The 18,978-nt window shown below is 47.7% G+C and overlaps 1 protein-coding gene across 1 annotated transcript in view; it reads left to right on the top strand.

The window, feature by feature from the left end:
- Positions 1-48: 48 nt before the first annotated feature.
- Positions 49-18,978, top strand: part of LOC104407828 (alpha-2-macroglobulin-like protein 1) — a 26,676-nt gene continuing 7,746 nt past the window's right edge. The window contains exons 1-23 of the mRNA XM_010017213.1: positions 49-102; positions 3,349-3,511; positions 4,263-4,315; positions 5,260-5,413; positions 5,808-5,892; positions 6,662-6,782; positions 7,572-7,689; positions 8,756-8,865; positions 9,223-9,393; positions 10,426-10,650; positions 10,764-10,827; positions 11,345-11,490; positions 11,623-11,772; positions 12,462-12,659; positions 13,335-13,422; positions 14,041-14,144; positions 15,291-15,351; positions 16,107-16,255; positions 16,579-16,702; positions 16,872-16,993; positions 17,391-17,442; positions 17,824-17,907; positions 18,374-18,550. Of these exons, the coding sequence (XP_010015515.1) occupies positions 49-102; positions 3,349-3,511; positions 4,263-4,315; positions 5,260-5,413; positions 5,808-5,892; positions 6,662-6,782; positions 7,572-7,689; positions 8,756-8,865; positions 9,223-9,393; positions 10,426-10,650; positions 10,764-10,827; positions 11,345-11,490; positions 11,623-11,772; positions 12,462-12,659; positions 13,335-13,422; positions 14,041-14,144; positions 15,291-15,351; positions 16,107-16,255; positions 16,579-16,702; positions 16,872-16,993; positions 17,391-17,442; positions 17,824-17,907; positions 18,374-18,550 (2,773 nt within the window). The remainder of the gene's footprint in view (positions 103-3,348; positions 3,512-4,262; positions 4,316-5,259; positions 5,414-5,807; positions 5,893-6,661; positions 6,783-7,571; positions 7,690-8,755; positions 8,866-9,222; positions 9,394-10,425; positions 10,651-10,763; positions 10,828-11,344; positions 11,491-11,622; positions 11,773-12,461; positions 12,660-13,334; positions 13,423-14,040; positions 14,145-15,290; positions 15,352-16,106; positions 16,256-16,578; positions 16,703-16,871; positions 16,994-17,390; positions 17,443-17,823; positions 17,908-18,373; positions 18,551-18,978) is intronic.

Genomic DNA, 18,978 nt, shown 5'->3' with positions numbered 1-18,978 from the left:
TGTGTCTGAAGTTAAATGGGAACAGACAGGCAACAAACAGATAACAACATGCTAAAGTTCTTCCCTTCCTCCAGGAAGGAACGGGGGCACTGGCAGAACAGGGTATGAAGCCCTGGGCTGGGCTGGGTGGAGGCTGCAGGGCAGGAGTGAAATTTAAGTAAGAAGGAAATAACACGTAAAAAAAGGAGTTCTGCAGAAGAAAGCCCTGAAGCAAAATCCACTGAAAGGATTAATTTGTCCCAGGGTGTTTTCACTGAAAGCCCAGTAAAGACACCCTTACAAAAATGTGCCCATGTGCCAAACACGGTAACTGAGCACTCTTGCTGCCCTCAGCTGTGCTGCATAAGGCAGAGAAGATGTCTCACAGGCAGATCCCAACGAGCCTTACAAACCCTTGAGGCCTTTGGTGTGCAGGCAACAAACGTTCTCTCCACCCCTTCCACCCGCCCACATCCCAGCCCCGGCCATGCGCAGCATGATTTCCACTTCCTTGGTTTCGAAGCCAAGAGAGAGACAAACACCCTGTCAGGGCAAGAACTGCGTAGTCCTTCAGCTCTGGATGAAGGAAGACAGCGGAAGCAGGGGTGAAAGAGGGACAGAGGAGAGGCTAAGCTTTCCGTGGAGGGATTTTACCTGCAATCAGCTATGTGGAGCATCACTTTCCTGTGGGGCAGCGTCCTTCTCCTGCCTAGCGCGGCTGGAATGCCTGCAACGCTGTAAGAACATCAGCTGCTTTGCACATGCACTCTGGTCTGTGGGGAATCCTGGGTGGGGTGGCGGTGTGACAGAAACAGGACAAAAGTCCTAAAACCAGGAGTGTTTTTCCACAGAGGTGTAATTTCTCGTACTGCCGGGGTTTCACGTGGTTCTCACGCATCCTTCCCCACACGCTCCCTCTACTCGTTGGCTCTCCCTTTAGTGCTGTTGATGTAGACCATGTATTTCTGCAAGGGCTCAGGCAGAGCAACTCTGCCAGCTTTCTGCATGCGAGCTGCCAACATCTCACATCTCCTGCTGTGCTCCAGATTGTACTTGGTTTTGGGTTATGCTTTTTTCCCCAGAGCCACAGGTCACCATTTAAATCTTTAGCAGACGATGCTGGGTGCCTTTATAATCAGGGCAAACATGAGCCCAAGGTATCTGGTAGGAATGCTCTTCAAAAAGCAGTGTGTTTTGTTCTGGCTTGGTTGGCTCCCTCTATGCCTTTCCTCAGACCTCTGGCAAGGACAATTCCCAGTACTGCTTCTCCTCATATACTTTGTCAGGAATGCAACTCCTGTTCCAGCAGGCACTGCTGTGATACACTGGCTTGTGAACTTGCTCTTGCTTTTTGAAGGCCTTTGTTTTTGCAGCCATGGCATAAATGCGAACAGAAGGATGGCTGTGCTCGAACAGAGATGTTATGGTGGGAAATATGTCACTGGGCTGTAGCTGGGCTCCCCCCTGCCATGTCTAGTTTTCAGACTCTTTTCCAGCAGGCGTACAGCCTCTTCCTCTAGGACATGTTCTGTAGGCTGACACAGCTCCCACTCAAATGATGCTTTATTGCTACCTGAACCCCACTGTTACCTTCAGCATGAATCTTTGCTTTATGGAAATACTGCTTGCTTCAATAGGCTGTCTAATGTCCCTCCTGTATACCAGTGTTTTTTGTAGCTTCATGAGAAAGTCTGGCTTTCAGGGTCCTTGAATGACAGCCTCAGAGATGCTGTCTCATGCTTTTATAGCTCAGAAGTCAAGGGTAAGGTATGAATTGTCAAAGGGGTCTAAGAAAATGTTGCAGAGTAAAGGGTCGTTAGGAGCAAGGGAGGTATGGGAGGTTCAAGCTCTGAGTCCTTAGTGCTCATCCCATCCTTTGGCCCAGTGGCATGGAGGAAGTGCTGTGAATCAGCTTAAGTAGGAACATCAAAATGTCATCTGTTACCAGAACCCCTAATACTAGCAGCAGACAAGCTGCTCAGGGCAGCTTGACAGCACTCAAGTGTGAAAGCCCTCAATGCTCCTGGCCAGCAGGACCCTGACTCCCTCTTGCCAGGGTGCTGAGCTGTAGCTAAGAGCTGCCATCAGGTCACGTCCCTGCCTCCTGCTGTGCTGACCTTTCCAGGCCCTACCCTCCTGCTGCTGCAAAACATGCTGCTGGCTGAACCTGTCCAGAGGCAGCAAGCAGGAGAGGTCAGTGATAAGAGTCTTCATACCTTCTTGAATGCTGCCCTTTCTTTGGTCCTGGTTGCTGCAGTGCAGTGTAAGATGAAAAAAAAACCCCAAACAACATGAACAGCTTCTTGTTATCCATGGACACAGCTATGAGAGTAGCTGCAGGTGTGAGATTTGTCAGAAGAGAGCAAGGAGGAGAGGAGTATGAAGAAATGGTGCTCAGGAGACTCTGTCTGGGACACAAAGCAGGGACACTGGCTCCCATGTGCATGGCACTGGTTCTGACCCTGAAGAGTAGCTGATAGGAGGGAAAGCAAACTGATGGTGGTACATAGTGTCAGCTGGAGTCTCAGGAAACCTACAGTGTGGACAAGCTCTGCTGATGATCCCTTGGGTGATGTGGTAAGGTCTCTTCCCTGATTTTGACTTTCAGTTTTGGAAGCAGTGACTTTATCTTTTTACATGTGCATGCAGCATATAACGCAGACTCAGTGTTAATGGCTGAAGTACCTATAGGGGAGGAGAATGGTGTGATCTTGTTCCACTGGCATCATGATAGTGGAACAAAGAGACCAAAAGTCTTGTTATGGAGTACCCAGATCCTATGGTCAAAACCTGTCCTCCTAGAAAATCAGTTTCACTTAACATTTTTTTGTCTTTTATTAATAGAAATTATGCTGTGGCTGTACCGTCTCAGCTCTACTACCCCTTCTCAGAGACAGTGTGCCTCCAGCTCAGCAGAAAGCAAGCAGTCCCCATCCATGTGACAGTAACCCTCCAAAGCAAAGCTGGGAATGAGACTCTGATCACTCAGTCCATCTCTCAGGTCAACTTCTTTCACTGCACAAGCTTTCAGGTGAGGAAGATATATTCAAGGGTTGTCATTAGGGTGAATAGTGCACGAGTTCTGCTCTTGCTGGGCTGGAAGGTAAAGAATTATGTCTTCCCATGGGGACATCTTAATCAGGCACTGAATCTTGTGCTCCAGCCTGTACAGGTCTGCCAGTGTCCTTCCTGCTGTGCAGCCCCTCTGATACATCACTCTTCTAGAAAACATTCTGAAAAGTACTGGGAGGTCTTTCAGGGCAAGAAGAGCTGGAGCAATATAAAAGCAGTATCATAATGATTATTCTAAACCCCTGGGGATTCATGAATGAGATCCACCCTGAATGATGGTTACAACTATACCTGCAGGTCCCTCCTCCTGTTGGAAATCCCGATGAAGTGGCTTTTATTGTTATCACAGTCCTGGAAGACAACTCAGAGTTTCAGAAGAAACAGAAAGTCCTAATCAAGCAAACATACAAGAGGACTTTTATCCAGACAGACAAACCTGTGTACAAACCTGGACAGATTGGTATGGGCAGAATGCCACGTCTTGTGAGAGAAAGGGCAGTCCCTAGGCCATAAAATAGGGGATAGCCTCTAGTGCTTGGAGCAGGGCCTGCTCTGCAAGGGAGATGGGTCACAGGCTTCATCTTCTTTCCAGGCTTTGAGGGATTTGGGGATACCTCTCTCCTACGTCAGCATGGGGAATGTTTTCTCCAGTACTAGCCCTACTCACACAGCATGACGGTGTGACCCAGGCTTGTGTGTCTTGGTTGACATGTGAGAAAAGGTTCAAGACAACAATGTGTTATATTCGTGATTGTTCCAGTCAAAGTCACAATAGCCTGTCAAGTGCCCTAAATCCCTCTCTCTCCCACAGACTTCCTCAGACAAGGGTCATGATCCTGCAGGCCCCCTCACTGCCCTAGCACAGCTCAAATCACTGCAGGGTACAACTGTTTGCCCGATGCTGCTTCACCCTTTCCACTGGCATGACCTTCACTGCAGGCAAGACTGAGTGCCCACTGCAGATCCAATGTCCACTAAAATGCTGTTTCTCACCAGCATAGCCAGCCCACACTGCCTCTCCTGCCACTGGTTTTTTCCCTAGCAGGCTGCCAGCTCAGAGCAAGGCTTTGAGCATAGGCCCAGGAGTGGATGTCTCTAGCTGCTGCCCACACCCCCTCAGTGAAGCACATGGCATGTCTTTCTTAGCCATACATTCTTATTAACAAACCCGATTTCATTTCAGCCAGTCCTGTTTTTCTTTTGCTCTATAGTCAAGTTGCGAATTGTAACCTTGGATCAGAACTTCATTGCCAGCAATGGAACGGTAAGTCAAGAAGGGAGAAACGTAAATAAGTCTGAAAATGCTATAGCCTGCCTCCATGAGTTGTGGGTCAGTGCTTGGCCCAGGTAGGTGATCCACCTGTGGACAGCTAGTCTCAGTGTTGCTTTTGCTACGTACACATAACATTGGGCACCACCTGCAATGCAGGATTTGGTCATGATGCTGGGTAATGGACATTTCCTGGGAACTGGTTAGGGCAGACTCACGGATGGTTCGGGGATAGAAGATGCCAGGGATGTGGATGGTAACTTACTTACCTGAAAGCATCCCACCTGAAAGCAGGCAGTAACTGTTATTTTCTCCCCACAGCACCGCCTGGTGGAACTGAAGGTAAAGCACCTACTTTAGTGAAAGTGGTGAACTCTTGTCATCTCGGGGAAGACACAGGTTTGGAGATGATGGTGGGGAAATATGGATGCAGAAAGCCAGTTACTTCAGAATGCATGGGAACAGTCCTCAGTTTCTTGCCCTTCCTTCCTTCATTAGCCGCACAGGTCTGGCAGTGCAGTGTCACTGTACTGATCACAGGGGTCCCTGCAGTAAATGATGGATGCCACTGAAAACCAGTCTTCTAGAGTGGTCACAGAACATTTAGTCCCTTCAGCCCATGAATTGAAGATTTTTTAAAATCCTGAAGTTTATTTAAGGAGACTTTCATATTTAATATGCAGAATATAAAAGTTTGGGCAGTTAGTGTTGTGGCTACACAGCTAGAGGAACTTCCTAAGCAGCTTCCAGGATAATATGATAGGCTGACTGCCAGTGAGACAAGGAAAAAAGCCCTATCCTCTGAGCCTGGACTTACCTGAGCACTGTGGCTGTGGCATAGACCTGGGCCTTCGGGACAAGAGGATATGTGCTCAGGACATGCTGTGACACTTCTTTTTGCACTAGGATATAACTACTCTCTACTACTGCCTATGCAGGACCCCAAAGGGAACCGAATTGCACAGTGGCTGAATGTTACGCCTGTGGGAGGCATCGTGGATCTGTCCTTCCCTCTAGCAGCAGAAGCACAGGTTGGAGAGTACACCATCAAAATGCCTGACCGCACACATACCTTCAGCGTAGAAGAGTATGGTAAGAATCTCAGAGAGCAGCAGAAAAAGATGTGTTTCCAGCCCTCTTCTCTCACACAGAGTTGAATGGGCCGTGCAGCTGCGCTATAGTTGTGCTAGCACCTGAGAAGTCCAACTGCCTGCCAGTAGGTATAATCATTGGCTTTCACCCATACCCACTGGCTTTCTCCTCCCCCATGTCCTGAGGCACCATCCCATAGCTGTGCTCTGGGAAGGGAACTAAGGCTGTCTATTCCCACCACGCTCTCCTGTCTGGGCTACTGGTGCATTGCTTCCAGGCCCTGGTGGTCAGGGAATGAAAGAAGAGAGTTCCTTCCTGTGAATAACAGAACAGGATTAGAAAAAAAAAGCTTTCGCTATTCTCAATGAATTATATTTCTCTTGCTTTCACACAGTGCTGCCCAAGTTCAGTGTCTCCATCCAGATGCCTCAGGTGGTCACAATCTTGGAGGATAACTTCCGTCTCCACATCTGTGGCATGTGAGCTGACTTATTGTGGCAGAAGGTGCATTCTTACTGGTTTGGAAACTGCACAGCTATCAATAACTGAGCTCAAAGTGATCTCTACCAACCCTAACCCCACACCAAAGTCTGGTACCCTGACATCCTTTGCTAAGGAATTCTCCTGGACTCTCACCTTTCTCTATGTCTATCTCCCTACTTCTTTCTCTGTGAGTTTGAAAGTGTGGCAGTGTATCCCTTCAGTGGGGCATGTTCCCTACAATACATTACCTCTGCTGCACTGATTAGTGAGAGTGAGGAAGGAATAATGACTCAGCTTGTGGCCAGCACTGTGTCCCCTAGCACAGCCTGGTGGGACTAGTGTTGATCTGGACAAAACTCACCCACCACTGCCTTCTGTCTCAATTTAAGTCCTTAATTCTTTACTATGAGGGTGGTGGGCCCTGGAACAGGCCACTCAAGGAAGTTGTGAATGCACAACCCCTGGCAGTGTTCAAGGACAGGTTGGACACAGGGGCTTGGAGCAACCTGCTCTAGTGGAAGGTGTCCCTGCCCATGGCAGGGGTTGGAACTGGATGAGCTTTAAGGTCCCTTCCAATGCAAACCATTCTACGATTTTATGATTCCAAGTCATTTTAACTTCTTAGCACCTGCTGAGCTCATGAATCATGAAAATACTGGAGGCTGCTGGGTTGCATAGCTGCAAACCACAGGCTAAAGCTGACATTATTCACCCGTGAGCTAGTGTTTCTGGATGTGAGTGTAAGTCCTCTGCTATGTTTTCCAGATACACATATGGGAAACCAGTCCGGGGCAGTGTGAAGGCTGTGGTGTGCCGTAAACACATCCGCTATAATCGGAAGTCTTCCAAAGCCAAGCGCAGTATTTGCAAGGATTACATTGGTGAGGTGAGCTCATGGGACATCCACTCCTCTTGCAAAAGGGGGTAAAGAGAGGAAAGAATAGTAAGGGAAGGAGTGGGGCAGACATCAGGTATTGAAGCAGCACACTCTTTGCTTGGGGATGAATGACTGATACGTCCAGTGTAGCAATCTTAGCCTCTCTAAGTGGTTCCTCTGACTGCACTCAAAGGAAGAAGCATCTGCAGGCAAGCTAACTATTGCAGATTTGCCTACAAAACAGGTATTGCAACAGGGCAGTAAAAAATAAAAACACTGTCCACATTGATTCACTTCCACTGGATGCTTTTTAGCACCCCCTTTTAATCTGGTATAAACACCTATATGCTGTTTCCAAGGAACAGCAGCTTTGGAGGCACAGAAATCACTTCTTGCATCTAAGCAAGCAATTGCAGTTGAGCACAGACTTTATTCATTCATCTCTAGGGTTGAATTAATGTATCTAGCTTTGTTTACATATTTTTAAGTAACCCAGGCCACATCTTAGAGGTAGATCTTGCCCTAGCAGAAGAAATTGTGTCAGGGAGAAATCACAACTCATGTTTGCTACTGGCACATGAGTGAGCATGTGAAAGATGAGGTGTGTGAAACAGCATCTCCTATCAGTGACTATTCCACAGAAAATAAGTATGTTTAAATACCAGTATGGGTGTTGTTCCTTTAACAAAAATGTCTTAGTCATGTACTTTCAGATTTCTGGGCCTTGGGTTTGATCTGCACTGCAGAAGGGATTAGTGCATTCATGGTTGTTTAACAGACATGATTTCACATCCACAGACAAACGAGGATGGCTGCTTTGCCTCTGACGTGAATATTAAGATCTACCACCAGAAGCGTGATGACAGTTATGATTTCAACCTGGAAGTTGTGGCTTTTCTGAAAGAAAGTGGAACAGGTAGCAAAACCAGATTCTACACATTATGGAAAATATTTTAGTTTACACTCATACAACGTGCTTGTCTTTGGGTTTTCATCAGTAAGACTCCTTATGGATCCTTGTTCTTCCCATCAAACCACTGGAGCTTTCTGCACTGGCTCCTATGGGGGCAGGAGATAAGTGTTCAGAGGGTTGTGTCTTCCTTGAAGCACCATGGCAGTATGGATGTTCTCCTCTACCGTACACCCAAGTCTGACTCACACAGGACATGTGAGTTCTCCCAGCTGCAGGATGGGCCTTAGCAGTATGCTTGCTCCTCCGCAAGCTGCTGTGGCCGGTGCAGCTCTGACAGTCACCCTGGTTTGGCAGAGATGGACAAGAGCTGCTTTTTCTCATCACAGTAGAAACTGTGATGCACAGAGGTGGGAAGGGTCAGGTTCTTTTGTTCTTAACCCATACTTTAGGGAGGCCCATTGGAATGAGGAGATACTTACAGCAACCAGTGATAACCAAGAGGCCCTGACTTTGTCCTGTTAATAGCTCCTCATCAGATTTATCTCCACATCCCAGATAGGGAGATGAAGCTATTTGTCCTGTTAAATATCCCATCCTGTAAGGTTTCTTCTCTTACAGACTTTTACAAACCCTTCCTTACAAGAAAATGTTTTACAGCCCATTGCTGAAAGCAGTGACACACAATTCCTTAGCAAGCAACTGCAGTGATTTCATATGGTTTCATAACGACAGCAACTATGAACTAACGTGATGAAGGCGAGGAAAAACGTTGCCTTCTAGTGACGCTGCTGTGAGAGTGGGAGTAGAATGGGAGCTGACAATTATTAGTGGGACCATCTTAAACAAAGTCAGAAAGAGCATTTGAGAACTGTCTGGCAGAGACGTCCTGGTAGACTGCTGTCTTTCTGGCAGGTCAGAGTGTTGGAGGCACTATTGCTGAGTGTGTGTGTGTTAAATGACTCCCAAAGTTACATGGAGAAACTACAGTCCCTTACCTCAGTCCATCCAATCTTGCTGCCTTTGCTCAGATGCATGATACTCGCCTGCCTGCACCTCTTGCCTTTCCTAGGGGTGGAGTTCAACACCACTGAAAACTGCAAGATCACTTTTGATATCACAACTCTACAATTCTTGGGGACAAGCTACTACTACCAGCAAGGAGCTCCCTACTATGGAAATGTAAGTAAGTGAACAGGGCAGAAACATGGAAAGCTTAGTAGCTGGGCCTAGGGGGATGGCAGGCACAGAAGTACTGAGGGGACCCCTTGCTCTGAGCTGCCTAAAGTTGCTAGCACAGTCCTCTGTCCCAGTCTCTCCTTTGACACCTTTACTAAGAGGTAATCCAAAGGTGTGACCACAGAGTAGGCACATGGTTTTCCCGTATGAGGTGGCTGCTGCATAGATGGGGAGGGATTGGAGGAGTTAGAGTTCACACTGAATGTCCCTTTGGAGAGAGTTGAACTGGGACTTCTACTGGGAGGTAGATTTTCAGTCCTGAGACCTCCAATTCTCTGACAGTTCTCCGCATTGTTACAGCTAGAACTCAAAAGTGCCAATGGCACACACCTGAAGAACAAGGAAGTGATTCTTACAGTGTCCTATGGTAGAAGGAAGCAGACCAAGACCTACTTCACGGATGACACTGGGATGGCCTCTTTCATCTTAGAGACATCAGCCTGGGACAACAGCAGTAAAGTTCTACTACAGGTTAAGCCAGATAATTGCATTGGATTTGGCTAGCACTAAGCAATGTATCCCTCAGATCTATGTCATTGTCTCAGTATAGCCAGGGAGACAGAGGCATGGAGCAGTGAAATAATGGATCTATGGCAAGAAGAATAGTCCATAGCAAAGCCAGAGTTCTGGCCCCTGGTGCCACGCTGAGCAGTCAGAAGACATCATGAGAGGTGGGGCAGGAGATAGAGGCCCCATGAAGCTGTAACTGAGGTCTGCCTACACTGGACCTCTATCTGAGGTGGAAAGGGCTATGTGGGGCTGGGCAGAGACAAAGAGCAAAGGAGGAACTCCCACATGGTATGGAACAGGAAGATAGGAAAGCAGCTAAGGAAGAAGCATCTGAAAATACATGTGGAAAAGAAAATATCAGTGACCACTTTGCATTGTGTTTTCTCATAGCATAAGACTTAGGATAAACCTGGGATGTAAAAGGCAGAAAACTTAGGAGAGAAAGACGGAAGGCTATAAAGGAAACAGTTGATGCAAGCCAATCTGGAGGAGAGCAGGTGACCAGGATGTAAGGATATAAATAGGGATGCCACTGACAGGGAATTGACAGAGGAAAGTTTGCATCTGCTTTCCCATGAACAAGGAAGGCTCTCCTGTCTGGTAGGGGTAGGTTTCTAAACTTCAAAGATCAAGGTACTTCAAGGGAAGCCCTGTCGCTATTAGAATGCATAGAGTATCTTAGGTGGTGGATCTTGACCTTGCTGGAGGCCCAGAGCGGCTACACTGGTAGCAGCAGCATTTCAGTTCAAGCTGTAGCCCAAGCTCTAGTAGTTTATAACTCATATCCTCCTGTTTAGGTGCTAGTTATCCCAGAGCATGATGGAATGGGCAGTGTAAAGCTCCTCAGGAAGGTGCTGACTGAGCTTGGCTTAGGTGGATATAGACACCTTACCCTGGGAGAGTTCAGACCCCACTTTCCAGCCAGTCTTGGTTTTGGCATGGGGAAAGCTGCAAGAAATCTTCAGACACCAAGCCATCTTTTCTGTGCCACAGGCAAAGACCCAGATGGAGGACTTAAGCAGCCAGAATGTGAGGGTGTCTTATGGCACGGCATCCCTCACCCTGAGGGCCTTCTACTCTTCCAGCCAAAGCTCTGTGAGGATCCAGCCAGTGCAGGCAATGCTGCCCTGTGGGGATGTGCAGCAGGTCCCTGTGCACTATCGCATTCTATCCTCAGAGCTGGGGAATGGGGCTGACAGAGCAGACTTCTACCACCTGGTGAGTGCAGGGCAGCAGCAGCAGCCGAGAAGGGTCTCTGTCAGCACAGGACCCTTTGCTGCCCAGGGACACGGAGAAGAGGCACTATTAACCCTTTGCTCATTACCCTTTAGGTTTTAGCCAGAGGATCCCTCGTGCATTATGGCCAAACAACAGTACTTCTTGATCCACCATTAGGTAAGAGCATCTAAATACCAGGAACAGATTAAGGAAACAGGATAGAAATAGGTTAAACACAACCAGAAAGCCCTTCCAGCCTAAGTGGGGAAGGAGAGAAAAGAGACCAACAGGAAACAACAAATCTGGCAAAAAATCAAGAGGAAATGGCAAATACGCTTTTCCTCCTCTGTATTTCCGCCCCCCCCCCCCCCCCCAACGACATTTTCAGAGTTTATCTGCCAAACAGGAATTATCAGACTCCTCCAAGAAAACATACAGAATCTTTTTGCTGGGCTCAGGTGGAAAGTCATTTCTCTTCCAAGTGCACAACGTTGCCAAGATCCCTCATGTCTTAAGTTCACTGCTACAGAATGGCACTCATTTACATCCTGGTCTAGCTGTGGCCCCCACAGAAGCAAGACAGAATAACTTTTATCCAAGAAACTGTGTAGAAGTATTCTAGAGGATAAGCATGTTGCTGCTGCAATGAGACAGACTTCCTTGCCTCTTCCTATACTTTTTCTGTTTCCTTCAGATCAGTATAGTGGGGCTTTCAATGTCACTCTGCCCATTGACCTCATTTCACCCATGGCTACCATCTTTGTTTACACTGCCTTCCCTGAGGGACAAGTGGCAGCTGACACCTTCAGTCTGAAGGTCTCCAAGTGCTTCAGGAACCATGTAAGTAGTGCACAAAACATAAGGCTGAAGGGTAGTTAATGAGCAGCAGAAGACGTCCAGCAGAATCCACTAGCTACGGTCTCCTCTTTCCTCCCTCTGTCAATGAATTCAGTCCCTCTTCTGCTGTTTCAGGTGAAGCTTGGCTTCTCAGACACTGTGGCTCTCCCAGGATCGGCTGTCCGTCTCCATTTGCAGGCTGCACCAGGCTCCCTTTGTAGCATCCGTGCTGTAGACCAGAGCATCCTTCTCCTGAGGCCAGAGGCTGAGCTATCCAGGGATAGTGTGAGTCACTTTACTGCTGAGCCTTGCTAATATTGGAGAGATGCCAACGTTTGCAGGGACTGGTTGCAGGCACTGGTTAATAAGGCACAGTGGATAAACCAACAAGTACCTGAATGGGGACAGGACATGGCTTAATTAAAACAAAGAAGGCCAACATCAAACAACAGTAAAAATTTCCAGCCTCTACAGAGGGATCTAGTAGAATAACCCCCTGTCGTGCCCAAGTACAGGCCAAAGTCACGTTCTTGTTAAACTTGGAGTGCTTTGCCTCAGTAGCAACCAGATGGCAAGAGTCTTCCATTTCCTGAACCAACTCATTTCAGGATCCTTGAATTGCATGTTGACACTGTGTGGATCCAGGATGTGCCTTCAGTCAGACAAGAAACTGTCTAATGATAGCTCGCAGAGAAGCTATCCTTACTGTGTGCATGGAGATCACAGGTACAATCTGTGAGCTAGAAGCAGCCACAGCTATACAGCCGTACCCCAGAGGTGCTCATGGTCACCTCTGGTGCTATGCATCTAAAACTTGTGGATGCTCTCCATGAAGCTCAGAAACCTTTGGGGCTGGGCTTTTGTGGCAGGCTGGATCCAAGCTCTGCCTCTGTGGTCACAAAAAATCTCTAGGTAGAGATTAAAACCTTCCCACCTCTCACACGGACCTGTACTGTTTTCCTCCTCTTTTACAGGTGTACTATATGTTCAGCTATTCTCAGGAGCACCCCGCCACCCTCACAGACTCTTACAGTGACTACTGTACTATCCACAAGAGTCCAGGAACAATCGGTTCTCCTCAGACCACCCTTCCACCAGGAACAATGTCACCGTTCATGTACAACAGATACTCTTATGCAGTGTCCCAGCCAGATGTTTATGAACTTCTGAAGGTAAGTCTAATTTCCATAACACCTGATATATCACAGCTGAGGCCTTTTGGATCCCAGGTCAGTGCTGGCTAGCTTCACAGATGGTCTTTCCTGTAAAGGCTGGCAAGTTCAGGTTCTGAACTTGCCAAGTTTCTGAACTAAGAGATTTCCATGCTCCCAGCTTGATAAATTCCTATTGTTCAGGCAGATCTTTAGAACCCCTTTATCCCAAGCTCAAGACCCTCAGACTTTCTAGGGATTGGAAGTAGAGGGGAATATCATCCTGGGTCAGAGAAAATTGGAGGCTGGAAAAGAAAAGCACCTGAGAGAAAAGGGGGGCTGGGAAAAGGAGGGAAAGAATAGTAAAAAGGAATAAGGACGTGAAAGATGAGAACAGGTCTGTGTTAGGGTGGGCAGCAAACAATGGTGCCAAAGTAATACCTCTGTGTGTCGGCACGTGCATGCAAAGAGTCACCCTCGCAGTCCTGACTGAAGAGAGCCTCCTTTGCGTGAGGATTCAGGACCAGGCTTTGGGAGCATGGAGGTTCTGCATTCTCTCCCTGTGTAATTCGCATGTCAGGCTGAGGTGCACACAGGGAGGCTGATAGCCTGGGAGGTGGGGGCAGAGATAGACCCTCAGACACACCACCCCCTCCACTGAAATCTACCTTCTATTCTTCCCCTTCTTTCCTCCAGAATTCAGGTCTAACATTTTTAACCAGCCTTAAAATCAAGTCTCCAATTGAGTGCCGCACCCAGACCACTTTCTACTACGACTACATGTGTACATCTTGATTTATCCTGTTTCTTTGGAAATCACGGGTAACATACAGGCTGCACGAGGGCAGCTGAACTGCTGTGTGCTGAGGAACTGGGAATGGCTTCCAGAGTGGGAGGTTGCACAGGGGATGTGCACCACATGAAGAGGAGAAAGGTCTTGATGTGTGTGTGTCCGGTGCACTAGAGGGGCAGAGGGGTGGCTGCATGAGGAGAACCTGCTTGGAAGCTTCTGCTGGAAGGCAGGAAGGTAATATGTTCAAGGGGTGAAATGAGGCAGCTGTCTAAGGAAGGAACATCTGTTTGTAAGACTAGGAAAGGTCTTCCTAGAAACCAGAGAATGAGCCAAGATTGGCACTGGGCAGTATCTAGGCCTTTCTTCAGGGGCTGACAGCAAAAGTGTGAGCAGGTAATGTTCCTCATGGGGGAGCACACACATACTGGAAAGCCACATGTTCTCCTGGGTTATCTCGTGGAAGACAATGGCGAAGTAGGTTGACAGCATCTTGGAGAGGACAAGGGGGATCGGAGTGGGACTGGGAGAGATGGAGAGCTGGGCGTTTCCCAGCTGAGTTTTATCCTGTGAGTTGCTCTGCCTTTGAATGAATGCTTGTATTCCCAATAGCTTATGGTGAGCTGCCAGACTTGGACAACTTGGACCCAGAAACAGAAGCTGCAGTTGAACGTGCTGAGTCAGAGCACATTGAGCTGGGTAGCAAGGCAGGGCCAGTACGTACCTGGTTTCCAGAGACATTCATCTGGACCCTGGTTCCCATCAAGTGAGTAATTATGGGCTACATCACATGGATACAGATCTGCCAGCCACAGCAGAGAGGGAATGGGCAGGAGCAGAGCCAGGATATTATTGCCTTCTGTGCTTGCAAAGAAAAGTGAGGTGTGAAGAAGTGGATAAGGACAATGGTTCAGTTCCTGGCTCTGCTTGAGATTTTTCAAATGATCTTGGGGTTAAAATCACAGACTCGTGTAAGATGTAAGAGGCCCCAAAAGGTCTGTAGCACAACATCCTGCACAAGGCACATCCAGTTAGATCAGGTGGTAGCCAAGTTCTCTGTATCTCAAAGGGTGGAGATTCCACAAACTATCTGGATACCTGTTCTGGTGTTTGACCATCTTCATGGTAACTTTTTTTTCTTATCTCAAGTCAGAATCTTCCATGTTCCAATATGTGTCTGTTACCTTTCATCCTATCAATATGCACCTCAGAAGAGACTGGTTCCATTGTCTCTAAACCTTCCCAACAGGCAGTTTTAGAAAGCTGAAAGATGTCTCCCTAGCCTTTCCCTCATAAGTTTGAAAACCTCAGTTCTTTCATCCATTCCTTGTACATCACAGGTCCCAGCCCTCTGACCATCTCGGTTGTCCTCTACTGGATGCATTGAAGTATGTCAGTTCCTTTTTTATACTGGAAGGCAAAAATGGGACACAGTACTCCAGATGTGGTCCCATTTGTGGTAGTGAAGAAATACAGGGGAAAAGTAACTTTTCTCAATCCAGTGGTTGCAATCTTAACACAGTTCAGAAGTATATGGCCTTCATTGCTGTAAGGGCTCATAAGATGTCTCATGCTCAACTTATTATCCACCAGGACCCTCACCACTTTTCTGCAAGGTTGTTTACTAGCCAGTCACTGCCTAGCCAGTACTGTTGCATGGTATTATTCCGTTCCAGATATAGAATTTATCCATTTTCAAGCCCATTTTTCCAGCTTGTCAAGGTTCCTCTTAATTACAGCCTTTTCCAGCAGCGTATCAGGAACCCCTCCACTGAGGGGTTAGTCTGCTAATACATAGAAAGATTAGTCTGCTAATCTTGCTGATGGGCAATGCTGACGATGACCTCTTTCCTGTTATCTAGGTCATTAATAAAGTCATTAAGCAGTATTGGCCCAAGTGTCAGTCCCTGAGGGATGTCACGGGTAAACAGCCACCAGTTGGACTTTGTGTCACCAATGACCACCCATTGTCCACAGTGGTCGAGCGAATTTGCTGCTCACCTTATCACCCACTTGGCCAGTCCACACTAATGTGGCTACAGGGATGCTAAGGGAGACTGTGTCAGAAGCTTTGCAAAAGTCAAGTTACACAGCATCCATATCTCAACTTTCTTAATTCTCCCACATGCCAATGTGCTCTATCTGTAAAATAGGATCTCTGCCTCTGCATCTCATTTGGCTGGATTATGGCCATTTCGGGGCAGGGACTGTCTTCTGGTTTGTGTATGCAGATCTGTAAGTGGCACCTATAATGGTTTCTGCTGCGCTGTGGTTGGGGGCTTGGGTGGTAGTGTAGTAGAAGTGTCACACGGTGCTCCCTGGCAGAGGCTGGGTGTATAACATGGACCCCTGGGAGGCCTCTGTGCCCACACTAAACAAGAATTTGAGATGCAACACTGCAATTTTGGGTTGCATTTGCCTCTCAGTCCTTTCTTGCCCACCTATTTGCTACCCTTCCCACACCTCTGCCCTGCTTCCTAGGAATCCCCACACCTTCACATGCACCTCCAGTTCATAGTCATAGTCCTTCTGCATTTGTCTTCCCAAGAGAAGTTTTACAGGGATGGGACAACCCCTTCTGCTCTGTTTTCTCCTCAGTGATTCAGGGGCTGCTGAGCTAGCTGTCACGGTACCTGACAGTATCACAGACTGGAGAGCCATGACCTTCTGCACCTCAGGGAGCCATGGGTTTGGAATCTCAGAAACCACCAGTCTGCGGAGCTTCAAGCCCTTCTTCGTGGAACCCACCTTGCCCTACTCTGTCTTTCGGGGAGAGTCATTTCCCCTGAAAGTCAAAGTCTTCAGCTACCTGAAGCAGTGTATGGTGGTGAGTGGATGGTTTTAGGGTCGGGGGATGTGTGGTAACAGTACTTCACTGATAGAGACAAAGGGCAGCCTCCTCAGGCATTCAGCAAAAACACCAAGGAAGCCCTTCACAAAACTCCATGCAGAGCCATCTCTGTCCAGCTTATCCCTTTCCATAAGCTCAACCCTACAGGACTGTGATGTCCATGGGCTGTTGGTGTCTCACAGATACTGCAACAGGGCAAATATCATACTCACCCTGGGCTACTGGGCTTGACTGACATTTGGATCAGGAGCTGAAAGGAAAACCTCTGTAACCTGAACTCCATTTTGCTTCACCTCTAGCTCCAGGTTAGCCTAAAGGAGTCCATGGATTTTGAATTTGTGCATGCAAATGTCAAGTTCACTATTTGTCTGTGTCCTGACTCAGCAAAAACATTTTCCTGGGATGTGAAGGCTACAAAATTAGGTAAGGGGACAAGGGAGTGGGAGGTACTGGCAGAGCTGCTTTTGGAAACCAGAGATGAGCTGCGAATGAGAGTGACCCTCATGTGGAGCATGAGTGAGCAGCCTCAGGCTGAGCAAACTGAATGTAGGCATGGATGTGCCAATTGGCCTTTTGATGCTTTGTTCTTCAGGGAAGGTGAATTTCACTGTCGCTGCTGAGGTGGTGGAGCAGGAAGATGTTTGCACTGAGAGTACAGGTGTTGTGCCAGAGTCTGGAGGGAAGGACACGGTGGTTAAACACCTCCTGGTGAAGGTCAGAGCATGCTTCAGGGTCCTGGCGAGTCAGGCTCAAAATGGCCCAGTGGGTGGCTCTGGGAAGGAAGAGTCAGCTCGGCAGGTAGTCACATTTCTCAAGGAGGCTGGTCAAGGAGCAATTCTAAGGGTAGTTTGGGTTGGGTCATGGGCTGAGCACCTCCACTCGATGGGACAGAGACATCAGAACTGCTTGCTAGCAGGGCAATGGGGGCAAAGGCCATGTAGCAGCTTAGAAACTGCTTCCCAATGAAACTTCACTGTCAGAATGCATATCCCTGCTACCTGTGTGAAGCCCTTTGCATGGAAAAGGGGCTTGCAAGAAGCTGGGGTGCTGCGCAGTTGCTGTCTCATTTTACTGCTCTCCCTTCTGACCTGACCAGCCTGTTCCCCACTAGGCAGAGGGGCTGCTGGAGGAAAAGACCCACACCTCACTCCTGTGCCCTAAAGGTAGGTGCAGGTACCCCAGAGATCCGGACAGCCTTACCACTGGGGCTTTACATGTGTACAGAGCAAGGAGACTGATCAGAAACACTGTGGTGTCTGAACAACTCTAGAACTATCTGGAGGTGCATGGGGAGGGGAAAGTATATAAGGAGGCAAAGCCATTCAGCTCTAGCCAGTACTACAAGCTTCTTACAGCACCAAGCCACTGCCTAACCACATCAGTCATCTGTCACTGGGTGACCTGATGTCTGTGTCATCCTCTCTTTTGAATTTTACCAACTGACTAGGTGATCCCAGCCTTGTTTCCACCATCTCCTGGGGATACCTATGGGTCTGCCACCTCCTTACTGCCTGTTGTTGTTCCGATACTTTTGCCATTTGCAGGAACTTCAGCTTCAGAGACAATCACTTTCACTATGCCCGAGAACATGGTCCTTGGGTCAGAGAGAGCCCACATCACTTTCTTAGGTGAGATTTAGGGGGGTCTTGGAAAGTAAGATTTTTCCCTTCAGGAGTCTTGTCTTCTGGTGCCACCATGTCTGCTTTAGCAAACAGAGTAACAAGAGGGACTGCGTACAGTGAGGTGTGATACTGGGCCCCTGTGTCTTCCAGAGAAGTATCCCATCTCTCTCATACTAATGACACTGGACCAGATAGTTATATATATGTAACATAAATTATATTATAACATCTAGATGTTAACATCTGTAACATATAATATATAGGTTATATTATAACATAGAATATCACCCAGCCAAGGGAAAGACATCCTATCACTGTTCCTACAGGGCTCTTTTGGCATTAAAGTCACCTTAGTGTGAGCAGAGGTGAACTGAGACCAGTCTTAGCAGGTTATCTGGAGAATCAGTGAGACCAGAAAATTTTTACATGCAAGAATATGTAAAGCTTTCAAAGCTGTGGTTCTGTCCTACAGGTGACATTCTGGGGACAGCACTGGACAATGTAGATGAGCTCCTCCAGATGTCCAGTGGCTGCGGTGAGCAGAATATGGTTCATTTTGCCCCCAATGTCTTTATCACACGATACCTTGAAGAAACAGGACAACTGACTCCAGAAATCAAACAGAAGGCAATTGGCTATTTGGAAAGTGGTGAGTGGATTTCTGCTCATGTTGTGTAAGTAAGCTGGTGATATCTACTATAGTACATTGTGCAGGGGCATCTCAACAGAGGCTTGGTGCTGAACAGGATTTGTGCAAACCTGTCACTTGTCTGACACCATGGAAAATACAGCAGTGTAAATCAGGCCACTGTGTCTCAGCTGAATAAGGGGTACACAGCACTCATAGAATCATAGAATTGTTAGGGTTGGAAAGGACCTTAACATCATCTAGTTCCAACCCCCTGCCATGGGCAGGGACACCTCACACTAGATCATGATGCCCAAGGCTCTGTCCAACCTGGCCTTGAACACTGCCAGGGATGGAGCATTTACCACCTCTTTGGGCAGCCTGTTCCAGTGCCTCACCAGCCTCACAGTAAAGAACTTCTTCCTTACATCTAACCTGAACTTCCCCTG

Source organism: Nestor notabilis, unplaced genomic scaffold (genome assembly GCF_000696875.1).
Source record: "Nestor notabilis isolate BGI_N333 unplaced genomic scaffold, ASM69687v1 scaffold6856, whole genome shotgun sequence".
In the NCBI taxonomy this organism is placed as follows: Eukaryota; Metazoa; Chordata; class Aves; order Psittaciformes; family Psittacidae; genus Nestor; species Nestor notabilis.
This window is presented reverse-complemented; position numbering and strand designations above follow the sequence as displayed.